The sequence below is a fragment of the Talpa europaea genome (assembly GCF_964194135.1).
Source record: "Talpa europaea genome assembly, chromosome: X".
NCBI lineage: Eukaryota > Metazoa > Chordata > Mammalia > Eulipotyphla > Talpidae > Talpa > Talpa europaea.
The window spans coordinates 22,151,629-22,168,406 of NC_140081.1; the positions used below are offsets into that span (position 1 = coordinate 22,151,629).

General features: G+C 39.7%; 1 protein-coding gene across 1 annotated transcript in view; it reads left to right on the top strand.

Moving 5' to 3' along the window:
* CFAP47 (cilia and flagella associated protein 47) overlaps positions 1–16,778 on the top strand; it is a gene marked incomplete at both ends in the record, with an annotated part of 326,556 nt that overhangs the window by 19,592 nt on the left and 290,186 nt on the right. Inside the window, 3 exons of the mRNA XM_084258887.1 lie at positions 2,254–2,489; positions 11,474–11,663; positions 12,586–12,799. Coding sequence (XP_084115013.1) covers positions 2,254–2,489; positions 11,474–11,663; positions 12,586–12,799 — 640 coding nt within the window. The remainder of the gene's footprint in view (positions 1–2,253; positions 2,490–11,473; positions 11,664–12,585; positions 12,800–16,778) is intronic.

Sequence of the window (16,778 nt, forward strand, 5' to 3'; positions counted from 1 at the left end):
CATTAGATAAACATGATGATCTAGTGTTTAAGGAATGGAAAAAAAAAACATGATTTCATTTCTATGTAAGCTTAGGTTTTCTCTTAGAGATTGATGTGGGAACAAATGACCCATTCCATCTCTGCCTGATCCTCAGCTTTCTTAGAATCTACATACAGTAAGTATCAGTCAAAGAACAAGACCTGGAGCTCTCATAAATAGGGTATAATATACTGTTCTAGGATGTTAAAACCTGTGTAGTCTTTGTTGACTACATGTCAAGATGCATTGTACTTTTTACTTTCTCACATAATGTTGGATGGGCCGCAGTGAGCAAAAGAGGAATAAGATTTGGAGTTCAGTTTAGAAAGACAGATTTAAGAAAAAATAAATATATAGACAAATGAAGGATCAATACAGAAAGACGAGCCATGGTGAGTCAAGAGTCTAGAAGAGTTGCATGTCAATGCAAGTGAAATTATTGAATAGAGTTGAACTGTGTTCCTTGGTCAGGAATTGATTGCTTTGTTACTGCTTATGTTATGGTTTCTCTGCTGAGCACAGACAGAACATGGGTTTGAGGCTTGCAAGTTAATCTACTTTTGATTAACTAGAGATGGAGATGCTGGGTTTACCTTAAAGGTAATTGAGAGTCTAGGATTGGCTGGTAAGATCATCAGTGAAGAAATATGAACTGTTTGGATTCTAGTTACATTGTTCTCTGCAAAATGGTTCTTTCACCCACTTAGAGCCTATAATTCATAGTTCCTTTGTTCTTTCTAGTATGTCAGAAACTTCATGTTTATCTTCCTGCCCAGCTTATATTCTAGTGTTCATTGTTTTAACCACCTTGTCCCAGGTACTGTCAGATTTCTTGGCCAATCTCCCACTGAGATTGTGTGAAAAACTTATAATCTGATTAAATTCAACCTTGAGCCTACTTTTGGTGTATACCTGGAAAGCTAACTGTGCTGGAGACAAACACAAACCGTACTCTGAGGGTTCACTTTATATCTATAGTAACTAATCCCGAGTGGGTCCTTCAAGAAGTTTGACATTCCTGCTGCATTTGTCCATCTGTTAACTTTCTCAGCATCTGTGATTAATATCACACACCTTTGCATCACCTCAAACCTCCAGTGCTTCTTCCTTCACCTTCACTCTAAGTTTGTAAATACATTAAGTGATCTAGTAGACATTTCTAATTGGATGTCTCATAGTTGTCTCAAGTATAATAGGTCCAAAACAGAACTCTGGTTTTCCCTAACCTGTCCCTCCTGCAGTCTTTTTCACTCAAGAAATGGGAAATCGGGCCTCCCCTGGTGGCGCAGTGGTTGAGCTCTGTGCTGTGAAGCTGCCCCGCAAGCCTCTGCAGAGCCGGTTCGATCCCCGGCCACCAGCAAGGGTCCCACATGGTGGGCAGACCTCTCCTTCCATGCCTGCTGCTCCCCTCAGCAGTGTATTTCATCAGTCTGCCTGTTCTGTTCCCTGCTCTGGCTCTGGTGAATTCTCTCACCCTCCCACACTTCTGACTGTACCCAGTGCTTGTATAAATAAAAATAAAAATTAAAAAAAGAAATGGGAAATCCATCACTTCAGTTGCTCCAATCAAAAATCTTATCACTGTCATTTATCACATATTCAATTTCCTATTCTACATCCATTCAGCAAATTTTGTTAACTTTACTTTGAAAAATCTAAAATCATACCACTGTGTCTCACCATTCTTCTATTCTTCCCGTCATATTTTGTTTCTTATGTTTTTATTTTTTTTCAAAACATGCCAAGAAAAATCCTGCCTTAGAATTTTTGTATTTGCTGTCCTCTCTGTTTGAAATAAATTTTTTTCTGGATGTTGACAGGATTTTCTTCCAGGGTTCCTTTATATTTTTGCTTAAATATGTATCAGACAGGCCTTTTGGATCTCCCTATAAAAGGAGCAGCCCCAGGTTATGATGATCTCTCTTGCTCTACTTTATGTTTCCCCATAGCAACGTTCCTTTCTGAAATGCTACCTATTTGATTATTTGTATTATTGTCAATATCACGGCACTTGAACATAAAGTCCATGATGACTTTTTTATTCGCTACTGTATCCCCAAGGCCTCGAAGACTACCTGGCACAGAGAAGGCACTTGATAATTTTGTTGAATCAAAGATTGAATGAGCTATCCAAGTCATTAGGTCTTTCATATGACGCTGTTTGGACTGAGCAAATATATTCTGGACTCCAAAAACATACTTTATGTTAAAAAGCTATTATTATTTTTACAGGTGATCGATATCGCAAAGTGGAGTTAGCGCTGACAGGAACAGGACTTCCTGTCTTATTACACTTTGATCCAGGACAGGTCCTTGATTTTGCACCTTGTTTCATGGGTGAATGTTCAGAAATTACGTGTATTATGCACAATCATTCCAAGTCACTTCCTGTGGTATATGACTTTAGAAAAACAGCACATTTTAAAATCGACCCTCAAAGGGGCAAGCTTGATGAAGGATGTATCCAGGTAAGATGATTATTCTATGCTTTCACATGCTTCAAATATTTATTTTCTTGATTTAATTTTTGGACAGTATTGTATTTCTCCCCTCAGGTGTGGTCACCGTAGTTCTCACACCACAAAATACCCATAGTGGATCACCATATTCCCCTGTACCCTTACCCCCTATCTCCCCCACCCTCCCACCTACCTCTCTACCCTTCCCCTCACCCCTCCCTTCATAGAAGCCTCCTATCTATGGTCAGCTTTCAAGGTTGGTATTTGTCTGAGTAGTATTCCGTTGTGCCTGTATACCACATCTTGATCCAGTCATTTGTTTGGAGGGCATTTAGGTTGTTTCCATATCTTGGCATTAGTGCTGCAATAAACATAGTGGTGTGGGTTTCCTTTCAAATTATTGGTTTTGTGTTCTTTAGGTAGATTCCTAGGGGTGGAATAGCTGAGTCAGAGGGCAGATCCATTTCTAGTGTCTTGAGGAACTTCCACACAGCTTCCCATAGTGACTAGACCAGTTTACATCCTAACCAACATGCTTCAGATATTTTAAGGTTTACTAAAATGCCATGAAGGGATTAAAAACTACATTTATTCCACCAGTGTTTAGAAATTGTCTCTCTTCTGTGGACTAGTTATGAATACTTTTGTATTGACAGTCACACAGTGTCCATAATTATTTAAGTGTCTTTCTTCATGCCAGGAAAGCATTTGACACTGCAGGGAATAGAAATATGTGCAAAACACAGTTACTGCTTTTGAGAATTTTGTTGTTGCTCTTGCGGGTGTTAATTTATCTCATGCCCAAGAGATTGGCCACTAAACGCCAATATCCAGCACAGAGCATTTGCCCTCTGGGTACGGTGGGTGCAAGAACTGATCCTGGAGCCCTTGTCTAGGGCAGTGGAATCCAGGGACCAGAAGTGGGATGCCCCTAAGCCAGCAGTTGCCAAGAGCAGCAAAAAAATGAAAGGAGATGGGAGGCAGGTACGCCCGCACCAAGGGGGTTGCAACATGCTTTGGGTCCCAACACCAGACTGAAGGGTAGCCAATCTGGGTGTGCATACATGCAGTGGAAGTGGAGGTCCAGTGCCATGGGCCCCAGTTCCAGCTAACCCAAGACAGAAACAGAGAGGGCTGGCAATTTCGTCTCTGTGGAGCTTAGGCCTTGCCTTCCTATGAGGTGAGGTGGTATGGGAGTGCAGCGGCAGGAAGAGCACGGTTCAGGATCTGTATGATTGGAGCAGATGGGTGAAGGAGGAGTCCTGGAGCCCTCGGTGGCTTTTTTCAGGGTTTTATTGAGTTTACCGGGTACACAGCAGGCAGGGGTGCCAGGAACTCTTCACTCTTCCTAGGCTCTCTGGTGTTCTCGACCTTCTCTAGCTCTTCTGATCTTATAAGCCAGTCTCAGCCCAGGTGTACCCACCTATGCATGCCCATACCCTGTTCCATGTGTCTGCCATCAGGCATGCATTTAATCTAATGGTGGGAGGGCAGAAAAGCCTGACTGTCATTTACCCTACAGGGAGGAAGCAGACACAGTAGTCCGAGTACTTACTGAGGACTAAGTTTCTGAGTCTTTTGTATGGCTGTGTCCTCCTTCTTGACCCTGACCCCCAATCCACCTCAAACCAGGCTGATGTCGAAGTGTAAGGTCAGCTATGGCCACGGAGCAGGTTTTCTATGATCCCATGCAGACGGGGTAAAGGAGGAGAGAGTCCTGGAGACCTCGGCGGGTTTTCAGGCTTTTATTGGGATTTACTGGGTACATGGCAGGTAGGGGTGCTGGAGGGCCTGGGGGCTGGCAGGCCTCCCAGCCCCCAGCAAGTCTTCACTCTTTCTGGGCTCTCTGTCGTTCTCTCGGCTTCTCTGCTCTCGGCTTCTCTGCTTCTGCTGGTGTCCCGGTGACGCCGCCCTTAAAAGCCCAGTCTTAGCCCAGGTGAATCCCATCTACCTATGCCCACACCCTACTCCAGGTGCCCGCAGGGTTCCGTCATCTATCCTGATGTCGGGAGGGCAGAAAAGCCTGATACCTTTTTACCTTACCCTACAGGAAGGCACTCTGCAGCCACAGGTCACGGGCTTTGTGTGTCTGGGGCACAGGGAGGAGGGATGTGGGGGCGGGCGGGCTGTCATAAGCTGAAGCAGCACCAGCTAGGGAGGAGCTGAGCGTAGGTCCTGGCAGAGCCTCAGGTCTTGGCCCTGGCACAGGCCTGCAGTCTCAGATTGACTCCTGCAGGCCTCACAGGTGCTCCGGCCCCCAGATCTCCGGCTCTTGGCAGTTGGGGGGATTCCTGTGTGGGCGGTGCCCAGGCCGAGGTCAGGTGGTCCAGGTGACTAGGTGGGTGGTTTGGTTCCTTGGGAGGTTAGTGGATTCAGCTGTGCTACTGGCGATGCGCCCCAGCTCCATCACCAGCGCAGGCGCAGCACAGCCATTGGGCGCCTTGACCAAGGGCTTGCGGTTCCTAGCAGCCCTGTGCGGATTGACGCTGCTTTCTTCCCTCCAGCTGGCTGCCGGTAAGAAAATTTTTAGTGCACAAGGAAGGGAATGACATAGAAACAAACAGGCGTGGTTTAAGAAGAATGCAAAATAGGTTAAAGGAGATCTGTAGCTAGGTGATAGGGACGCTCAGAGAACTGTGTTTGCTTACAGGCAGGGTAGAAAGGTTTTCCTGCCATGGTGACATAAGAGCCAGACCTTAAATAGACTTCAAATTTGAAACTGGTGATAGGTAACTGGTCTAGGCCATGTACTGCTGACACAGGACAGAAAAAACAGACCCCCAAGGTGTATCTGTGGATGCCAGGCCAGCTTCTAGATGCGAGGGCCAGCTTTTCTTAGATGACTTTTCTGCTCAGCTAACTCCCATTCCATCTCTGAACCAGGCCTTGGCGGACAGTAGTTCACAGGCTAAATTTTGCCTCCTGCCTGAGTGGTGTTTTGTTTTCTGGTTCAGTAGTCATTGTAGAGGCAGCATGGACCCTTAGCAGCAAGAATGGCACAGCAGAGCTCCTTGCGCTTCCCCACATCTACTTTTTTTTCTAATTGAAGTAACGTTGCATTAGAATGTATAAATTTCATGTGTTCATCTTTGAGAATCAGCATATTGCGTATTACATTAAGTTCACTGCTAAAAATCCAGATCTATACTTCACCATACACTTGTCCCCCTTTTAAGATTTACCCACCTGCTTCCTTCCCTTTCCTTCTGGTAACCACTAATTGGCCTTATAGTCCGAAAGTTTATCTCTGTTTTCTCTATTACCACATATGAGTGAATTCATGTGGTGTTTGTCTTTCTCTGCTTGGCTCCTTTAGCTAAACATAATTCCCTTCAGGTTCATTCATGTTGCTGCAAATGGCAGAATTTTTCACCTTTCTTTTCCCATTTTATGGGTAAATAGTATCTCATTGTGTATCTATACCACATCTTTATCCATTCCTCAAAGGTTGGACACTTAAGTTGTTCCCAGCTTTGGCCTATTGTAAATAATGCTGCATTTAACATGGAGATGCATGTATCTCTTCAAATGGGTGATTTTGTACCTTTTGGGTAAATACCCAGAAGAATGATAACTGGATCATATGACATTTCTATTTTAAAGTTTTTGAGGATTATCCATATTGCTTTCCATAATGGCTATACCAATTAAAATTCCCACCACTAGTGTATAAAAGTTCCCTTCTTACCACATCCTCTCCAGCACTTGTTTCTTGTCTCTTGGATAAGAGCCATTCTCAGAGGTGTGAGGTGATAGCTCATTGTTGTTTTGATTTGCATTTCCTTAATAAAAAGTGATGATGAGGGCCTCCCCAGTGGCGAAGCATGTTGAGCACAGTGCTATGAAGCTGTCTACAGCCTCTGCAGTGCGGGTTCAATACCAGGCTGGCCAGGGAGATACCCATATGGCACGGCAGACCTCTCCTGTCTCACCCGCTGCTCCCCTCAGCAGTGTACTTCGTTAGTCTGCCTGTTCTGTTGCCCACTCTGTCTTTGGTGAATCCTCTCACCCTCCTGCACATCTGGCCTGTTATTTGTATAAATAAATAAATCTTTAAAAAAAAGTGATGATGAACATCTTTTCATGTGCCTGTTAGCCATCTGTTAATCTTCTTGGGAGAGGTGTCTATTTAAAGTCTCTGGCCATTTTTTTCTTTTTTTAAAAAAGATTATACAAGCACTAGGTACAGTCAGAAGTGCGGAAGGGTGAGAGAATTCACTAGAGCGGGGAGCAGAACAGGCAGACCAATGAAGTACACTGCTGAGGGGACCAGCGGGTATGGCAGGAGAGGTCTGTGCACCATGTTGGGGATCGAACCAGCACTACAGAGGCTGCGAGCAGCTGTGCCACCAGGGGAGGACCTCTCTGGCCCTTTTTAATAGAGTATTTTGTTGTTGAGTTTTCTGAGTTCTTTGTATATTTTGTATATTAAACCCCTATTGGATGTATGCTGTGCTCCAGTTGAGTAGGATGTCTTTTAGTTTTGATGTGAGTTTCTTTTGCTGTGCCGAAGCTTTTTAGCTTGGTATAGTCCTGTTTATTTTTGCCTTTGTTTCCCTTGTAGAAGTAGTGTCCCCAAACACATCTCCAAGGCTGATGTCAAGGAGTGAGTGGGTAGTGTATGTTTTCTTCCATGCACTTCATGGTGTTAGGATTTACATCTAAGTCTTTAATCCATTTTTAATTATTTTTTGTGTATAGAGTGAGATAGTGGTCTAGTTCCATTCTTTTGCATGTCGCTGTCCAGTTTTCCCCAGCACTGTTGGAATCTTTCCTTGCTGCATTGTAAACTCTTGGCGCCTTTGTTATAAATTAGTTATCCACAGGAGTGTGGTTTTATTTGTGGACTCTCAGTTCTGTTCCATTGACTTGTGTATCTTTTTATTCCAGTAGAAAACTTTTAAAATTACTGTCCTTTTATAATATACTTTGAAGTTGGGGAGTGTGATACTGCCATTTCCTTTTTATTAAGAGTATTTTTGCTATTCACGCTATTGTTGTTCCAAATGAACTTCATGACTTTTTGTTCCATTTCTGTGTAGGATGCCATTGGGATTTTCATAGGGACTGCATTAGGTAATATAGACATTTTAACGATGCTAAATCTTCCAATCCATGTGCACAGAATATCTTCCCATCTCTTCCTGTATTCTCACATTTCTTTCAACAATGTCTTATGGTTTTGGTATACAGGTGTTTCATTCTTTGGATAAAATTATTCCAAGTTATTTAATTTTTTTAATGCAATTGTAGGTGGTATTGTTTTCCTGATTTCTCTTTCTGCTAGTTCATTATTTACATATAGAAATGCAATAGATTTTTGTATGTTAACTTTGCATCCTGCCACTTTACTGTATTCATTTGCTATTTTGTAAAGTAAACTGTTACTGGAACATAACTGCTCTTATTTTTCACCTCTTGTCTCTGACTGCTTTGATTTAATAAAGGAAAGGATGAATAGTTGTGGGAAAGTTGTAAGGCCCATAAAGCCTAAAGTATTTGCTGTCTGGCATATTACACAAAAAGTTTCCAAAACTTTCTTTAAATGGTAGCAAGCATGAAAGATTTCAGTTTTGCCTCAGTTTATGATGTTATATCCTTTCTCCACTGTGTAGTGATATGGTTCTTAAAGTTGTTGGAAGCTTTATTCCAATTGCAATCAAGAACTATTGTATGCATATTTAAGTGTCCAACTCATATTTATAACTTACTGATTTATTAGAATAACCCCCACCAAATTTTCAAAGATTTAATCAGTATTTATAAAATATCAAGGGCTAACTAAATGATGCAGAACATTTATTTTTAATGCCTGCCTAGGCTTCCTTTAGTCCAAATCTCGTAAATCTACCACCTCAAATAATTTTTTCCTGTAACATACAAACATATAACTAAACATATCTATTAGTTCCTAGTATAATTTTTCACCTTCTATATTTCTGGATTTCTTTAGCACCAGTAAGTTTTAAATTAATAAAAAGTAAATGTAGGAAATGTGGGGGATCCTGGAGAACTGTGATTTCTACAGTAATGAGAAGTGTGGTAAGCTTATTCTTTTAAAAAAAATCTAGTTTTACTGAAGTATAGTTCATATAACATAACATTCACACATGTAACATATACAATTCAGTAGTTTTCAGATATTCATAGATTTGTGAAACCATCAGCACTATATAACTACACAGCATTCTCAATGCCCCCCATAGAAACCCTGTCATTAACAGCCACTCCCTTTTCTCCTCATTCCTTAGCCCCTAGCAACCACTATTTTCTGTCTATAAATTTCCCTGTTCTTGATAATATAAGTATAATCATATACAATGTTGCCTTTGTGTCTGATTTCTTTGATTTAGCTAGTATTTTCAGGATTCATTAGTCTTGCAGTATTTATCAGAACCTCATTTCTTCATAGGGCTGCCTCTTAGTTTATTCCTTCATCAGTTGATAGACATTTGAATTGATCCCACCTTTTGGCTATTATGAATAACACTGCTATAAACATTCATCTACAGGTTTTCTTATGTATATATTTTTTATTACAGAAACAAAGTATGTAATTAAACAAAAGGAGACATTAGAACTTTCAATACATATCAAAGTACTCGGATGGGATGTGGCAATAAATATTCAGTTTATATTTGCCCCACAAGTCCCCAGCTTTATCCTCAACATTCTTTTATTTTCTCTCAGTTTTATTGAGGTATAATTGACAAATAGGAATCGAATGTATTTAAGGTACACAACAAGACATTTTGATATATGCATATATTGTGAAATGATCACCACAATCAAGTCAATGAACATATTCATCACCTTACATAGCTGTGATTTTTTTTAAATGGTGAGAACACTAAGTTTTACCCCTTTAGCATATTTCCAGTCTGTAATATAGTATTGTTAATTGTAGTCTCTATGTTGTACATTAGATCTCTGGAACTTATTCATTTCATAAAACATACTTTGTACCCTTTGGCCAACATCTTCCAATTTCCTTCTCCCTCCCACCTCTAAAACTGCCATTTTATTCTTTCTTATGAGTTTGACTATTTTAGATCCCACATATATAAGTGTGATCATACAATATTCTGTGTCTGGTTTATTTTACTTAGCGTAACGTACTCTAGATTCATACATATTGCAAATGGCAGCCATTCTTTTTTAAGGCTGAATAATATTCCATGTTTTCTTTATACATTCATCCATGATAGACATTTGAATTGTTTCCATCTTTTTTTTATTGTGAAAAATGCTTCAGTGAGGGTGGGAGTGCATATATCTTTCTGGAAATACTGATTTTGTTTTCTTTTGCTATATACCCAGATGTAGGATTGCTGGATCATATAGTAGTTCCATTTTTAATTTCTGGTGGACCTCCATATGGTTTTCCTTAGTGTGTGCCCCAATTTATATTCCCAGCAACAGTGTGCAGGGATTCCCTTTTGCCCATATTTCTGACAACACTTGTTATTCCTTGTAATTTTGATAAAATCAAAAAAAAAAAAAAAGAGAGAGAGAGAGAGATTAGAACTTTAACTTTTCCCAGGAGGATATGCTATCCTCACACTTGTATGGTATCAGGAGACCCAGGAGCTTTCAAATAACTTCTGAATATTTTTATTTGTCATTGTGGTAGCTGTTGCTAGTCTTTGTTTTGCTTAGCCTCTCATTAGCCTTAAGTGGCAATGCTACCTCAGGTTTCTCTGATGTTCTGTAGTTGTCGCTGATTTTTTTTGAAGGAGGAGAATGAAGCAGCAAAACCCTGCAGAGAGAGTTGTTCATAGAGTGAGTTCTGAATCAAGTCAGTTAAAGGTATGCCCACATAGTACACACTCTAATTAGCTTAGAGAAAGGACAAATAGGGATAATTTTCTCTACGGGGAAAGGCTTTGTGGAAAACTACAAACCCATTGTCTTTTACTGGCTGCTAGGCTAATAGTTTACACAGTTACCACAGTCCAGCAAGTACAAATGCCATAAAGCCTTTTGTTTTTTTAGAGATTCAGCCATTTTTTTTTTTTAATGCTCCTTGAATTTCACCCAGCTTTTGGGTAATTTTCAAGTATCTGAAGGAGTTGATTTTTGACCGTGTTCTTTTCCTGTTTTAAAGGAGTAGAGGCAGCAGTCTTTCATCCCACCTTTATCTCTGTAGGTGCTTCCTTTCACCAACTCTCTCCCTCTGCAGGGCAGCAGCTTCCTGCCTGCTGGTGAACTGTACCTGCCAGGACTTCTCATTGACCTCCCTCAGTGGAGGCAGCTCTCCTCAAGGCCGCCTGCCTGCAACCATGCAGGCCTCTCTCAGCAAACCTGTCCCTTTGGGACAGCTCTTCCTGCCCACTTGTGTCTATGCAAGTGTCTTTTAATTTTCTTTCCCTTTTCTAATAAACCTGTTTTTCAAATAGTAAAAAAAAAAAAAAAAGGAGTAGATGACTGGAGGTCCCTCAGCTGTCATACTGGAAGTGCTTCTACCATTGTTTTTAATTTTTTTCTTAAATTATTTTCCAGCAGTATGTATTTTAAAGGTTTGTGAATGCAGTATATATTTCTAAAAGGATGTTTTATCACTACGATGAAGTAACTTTCCTTAAAATTTTATAAACTATTTTTTGGGTTTACTTTTGATTTTTTCCTAACAGTATGGTATTGTTTTCTTAATCCATTTGGTTTGCCATAAAGTGTGTTGTTTAGAAATAACAGACATCTGTTTCTAACAGTTCTGGTGAATGGAAGTCCTAGATCAGGATGCCAGCGTGATTTGGTGAGGGGCCTCTACCTGCTTGAAAACTTCTTCCTCACGTAGAGGAGGAGCTAGAGAGCTCTGTGGAGCCTCTTTTATAAGAATGCTAATCAGGAGTCTCTGTTCTCATGATCTAATTACCCTCCAACACCCCCAGCTCATAATTCCATTATACTGAGTTTTAGATTTCAACATGAGTCTTGGGAGTTCACAAATATTCAACCTATACCAGTTAGCTACTTTTCTTCTTTTTTTCTAGAATGTGACATGTTCATTCATTCCACATCAAGTTGGGATCTTTAGTGTGAAGCAATGCATACAAATTATTGGCGCAGTGGCAAATGAAGATTTACTGTCTACATCGCTGAAACCTTTTCATCATGTATATTTAGAGTTCAACAGTATCTGTAAACCTTCCAGCAAAGAAGTTGTGATGGACATTAATCCTGGTAAGTTATTGTGAATGCTTAATCTTTTTTTTTTTTTTGTTAATTTGGTTAACATAGGATTATCTTAATATATTAATTACTTAGCTACATATTTCAAATATGATCTAATCAGGTGGATTTTATCTTTTGTGTCTGTCAAAATCACCTAGAAGACCTATTAAAATAATTACCACTGACTTACCATCCCCGCATTGATTATTAAGTTAGTCTTTGCTGGAACCCAAAGATTTGCATTACTAACATGTTCCCAGTAGATTCTAATGTCCTTTTGAGGATCGTACTTTGAATAATATTGGTTTAATGAGATATAAAATTTATCAAACATTTGAAAGTGGGCAAAGGACCTCAACAGATACTTCTCAGAGAAGACATTCAGGTGGCATGTAGACATACGAAGAAACGTTCCACTTCACTTATTATAAGAGAAATGTAACTACACTGAGATACCACCTCACCCTGGTGAGAATGGTCCATGAAATGAACTATTCCAAGACACATGGTTTTATATTTTATTCTTTCACATTTTTTTTGCTTAAATACAATATTAGCTGGTTTTAATCATTCCATGGAATTTCTTATTGCTGCTATTTCATCCAGTCCTCTGTAATCTTTCTCTCATTGAACCATATGAAATAGCTTGATATTCATCTCTTTTTAACCTACACAAACTTCAGTTTCATATGGGTCAATCCAGTTTTTCAAATTACTATTTTTATGCATGCATTTTGTTACTTATTTTGATAGATTGTTTTGTGTAGGTTCATTTATTAAAATGATTATTTTTATTTTCTGAATGTATAGGGACTTAGCTTTAAGTTAGAATCAGTAATGTAGAATGAATAGTGTATTAATTAATGAATATTTTTTAGAAAGCTGAAATTCATAAAATCATGTTTAAACTTAATACTCATTTCTATTAAAGGTATATCTCCTTTGGTTAGTAATCCTACGGGACAGTTTGTTATCAAAGATTTGGTGAAATACAAGGACAGTACACATGTTGCAATGCTTCAGTCAAAATTTACAAACATTCACAATCATCGCCAAGGTAAACAGTCAGTGAAGGATGCTCTGATAGCCTATCCTAATGACCGAACTGCAAGTATCAGGTCTGGAGACCAGCATAAACATTTCAGGTAACATGCTTTACTTAAACACCTGACATTTTGGAAAACATAATGATGAACATGACATGTAAGGTCTTACAGATCCTCTTGTAACTAATGTTTGCAGCAGCAGCAGTAGCAGCAGCATTAGCAATAGTAGTAGTAGTAGTCCTAATTGTAATGAACTTTCATTTTCTCATTTTTCTACATTGGAAACGATGGTTGTTGAATTGCTAGTGCATTTGATTTATCTAACTTCTTATCACCTGTACTATGTGCTTGCTGAGGAGTGAATGGCTTACCAGATAATTTTTCAAATATGATGTGACTAATATAGAATGATAGAAACAATCGCTTTTCAAAATCTATGAATTCCTCAGAATGTTCATGTTCATTAAGTATGATTGAGAGCATGAATTTATCTAAGGTTAAAAAAATTAAATTGTGAAAAATCAGTCATCCTTGTCATCGTCGTTATCATCATCATTTTTGTTCAATCCCCTCAAAGTCACATTTCTAGCAGCATTTCCCAAAGTGAACAAAAATTCCCCAAATACGATCATAAGTGATAGTAAACCTCAATTTACATGTATCCATAGTAAGAAGAAACCCAGGCATCCTGGTATCTTTATCTGGGCTGTTTGCCCAACTGTGGTTTCTACACCTATGAGACAGAAATGAGTTTTTTTTTGACAGTTCATGTGCTATTAGTGGACTATCTAAACTTGATTATATCCTTGAACTTTCTCTGTCTCTTTTCTTTTGGTAAGTCATTAAGCCAACTTAATCTTATAGCCGTTTTCTTGCTATAATTATTGAGGTTTAGGTTGTAATTGTTTTTTATCCACAAATGGAAAATTCTGGGTTTTTATATAGTTTGTCTTATTATTTTAAATGAAAAATTCCATCCACATCAAACTTTCTCTTTTTAATATTTGACAAGTACCATAGAACATAAAATTGTAAAAATCACTCATACTCCATTTTTAGTAATTATGTAGTACCCATCCTTCCCTCTGACTCACTACACTCTACCCCACCCTTCAAAGATAGCCCTGAAAGCAATTATTTATTTTAAAATGTTTACAATCTGTTGGTGGGAATGTAAACTGGTCTAACCTTTATGGAAAATAGTAGGGAGGTTTATCAAAATATTATAAATAGACCACATGACCCAGCAATTATACTGCTAGGTATGTACCTGAAGAATTGAAAACACTAATTCGAAGGGATATATGCTCATTGCAGCACTATCTACAATGGCTAACTTATTGAAAGTAATGTAAGTGCCCAAGGATGTGTTATTAAGTGGACTAAGTAATATGAGATATGTGTGTGTGTGTTTGTACACACACACATAGAATGGAATACTACTCAACTATAAACAAAGATGAAATCTTGCTATTTGTAACATTAAGAATGGAACTGGAGGGCTTTATGCTAAGTGAAATATCAGAGGATAAAGACAAATACTAGGTGGTTTTGCTCATGTGTGAAATACAGAGAAAGAAAACAGTCAGCCAACATCAAACCAAAAACAAATCCCAGAAATCTGACTGTAAAACTGAAGCTACCATTGGGGGAAGATGGTAGCAGTGGAAGATGGTAGAGAGGTAAGGAGGGTAGGGCCTCAATGGACTATGTTGGAGGACTATGGGTAGCTTGGTGGTGGGTGTGGTTTATTGACATACACCAGAAGTGGATCCTCTATTTCTGAATCATATGCAGTATTGTAAACCAATGTTAACTTAATTTTTAAAATATGTGTGTGTGTATATATATACACTGAATTAAACTATGTAATTGGAGCTGCGTCCATTGCAAATATCTCATCTTTGCAAGAAAGTAGCATGCATGTCAGGATACACTTTATTTACACTAAAGTAGCAAACAACCCTCAAATCTCACTGGTTCTTAACACAACTGTTTTACACTTGCCACATTTCCTGCATGGGTTGGAAAGCCTCTGCAGACTTTCAGGGTCATAGGCTGATAAATAATCCATCTCAACACATGCTTCCCAATAACCTAGGCAAAAAGTCAACTGAGTATTATGGTAAATTACATATCGATTCTTGGTTTTTTTAATTTTTTTTAAAGATTTATTTATACATACAAGAACTGGGGTCTAGGCTAGAGGTAGGGGGAGGTGAGAGGATTCCCCAGAGACAGAGTGGGGAGCAGAACAGGTGACTCTACTGAAATACACTGCTGAGGGGAGCAGCAGGTGGGACAGGAGAGGTCTGCTGCACCATGTGGGTGGCTCCCTGGCTGGAGGTTGAACTCGTAATGCAGTGGCTGCTGATAGCTTCATAGTGCTGAGACTTAACCCCTTGTGCCACAAGGGAGGCCCATCTTGGGTTTTTTTTAATATGAATTTTAGATATATCAATATTTACCACATTAGAAGGTAAAAGTGAGGTTCTGGTTATTTAAAGAATTATTTATTTATGCATACAAGAATGGGTACAGGCCAGAGGTTTGGGGGGGCGGGTGAAAGTATTCATCAGAGACAGAGTGGGGAACAGAATAGGCAGACTGACTGAAATACACACTTGAAGGGAGCAGCGGGTGCGACAGGAGAGGTCTGCTACACCAGGGTTGCTCCCTGGCCGGGGATAGCTTCATAGTGCTGTGCTTAACCCCTTGCACCACCAGCGAGGCCTGAGGCCTGGTTTTTTGTTGTTTTGTTTTGTTTTGTTTTGTTTTCCCTTCCACGGATCATTTTTGTACTTTCTCCCTCATCCCTCCTCTTAGGAATCTTAATTTCCTCTTAACTTTAGAAACATCAATTCAGTTATCAGTTTACAGTAGTATATAACTGCCCAGCCAGACAGACTTGGCCCAAAGCAGGGCATCTAAGACCAAAAGTTGCCACAAGTCCACGGTACGTTCCTTCTGGGGACTGCCAGGAAGGGTTAGTGAAGTCCCAGAAAGCTGGAGCAGAAGGAGAGACTCTGAATTCCTAAGGTACCCTATGATCCTCCATGAGGTCAAGATAACAGATGCTGTTATCTCTGCCAAAACTCTTAATTTATTTTTTACCAAAATTGATATTTATTATGGGGGGAAAATGAATAGAAAATAGATGCCAAGCCATGGTGTTACCTTTGGCAGCATAATATGTTAATATAACATTAACACTTTGTTTCTGTTTGAATAAATATTAAATAATTTAAAAATGCCAGATTTTTTTTGAAGGTTAATGTAGGGTAAGTGAAATAGTATCAGGCTTTTCTGCCCTCCTGCCATTAGGATTGATGATGGATCCCTGTGGTAGGGATCATCATCCTTGTGGTGATGTATCCCTCCATACATGCCTGATGGTGGACACCTGGAGTAGGGTGTGGGCATGGGTAGGTGGGTACACCTGAGCTAAGGCTGGGCTTATAAGGGTGATGTCACGGGGACGCCAGGAGAGCAGAGAAGCAAATAGAACCATGAGAGCAGCAGAGAACAAGGCCACCAGAGAACACCGGAGAGCCCAGGTAGAGTGAAGACTTGCTGAGGGCTGGGAGGCCTGCCAGCCTCCCGGCCCCCCAGCACCCCTGCCTGCCATGTATCTGGTAAATCCCAATAAAAGCCTGAAAAGCTTTTGATCTATTGATCACTGAGGGCTCAGGGACCCCTCCTTCACCCCGTCTGCTCGGATCATAGAGACCCTGCCCCGTGTCCTCCTGCCCATTACAGTTAAACATTTCCCATTGTCATAATTGTTTTCCTCAAGTTGCTCTTTTCTGTATGAATAGAAATACAAAATTAGTTCAGTTATTTTTGTGCTAGCAATTAGTAACTTTGAGTAATGAGATTTTACTGAATATTAAATTTTTGGTAATTATAATTACTATTTTATTTTTTAGTGCATTTTACCTTTTACAATTTTTTAGTAGAAAATAGGGTAGGAATTTTTGGGGCTTCCTTGCCCCCTCCCTGGCCTGGTTCCACCAGCCTGGGAGTCCCACTTTATTTCTGTCCATTGTCTCCTCAATAAACTTTTTATCTAAACAAA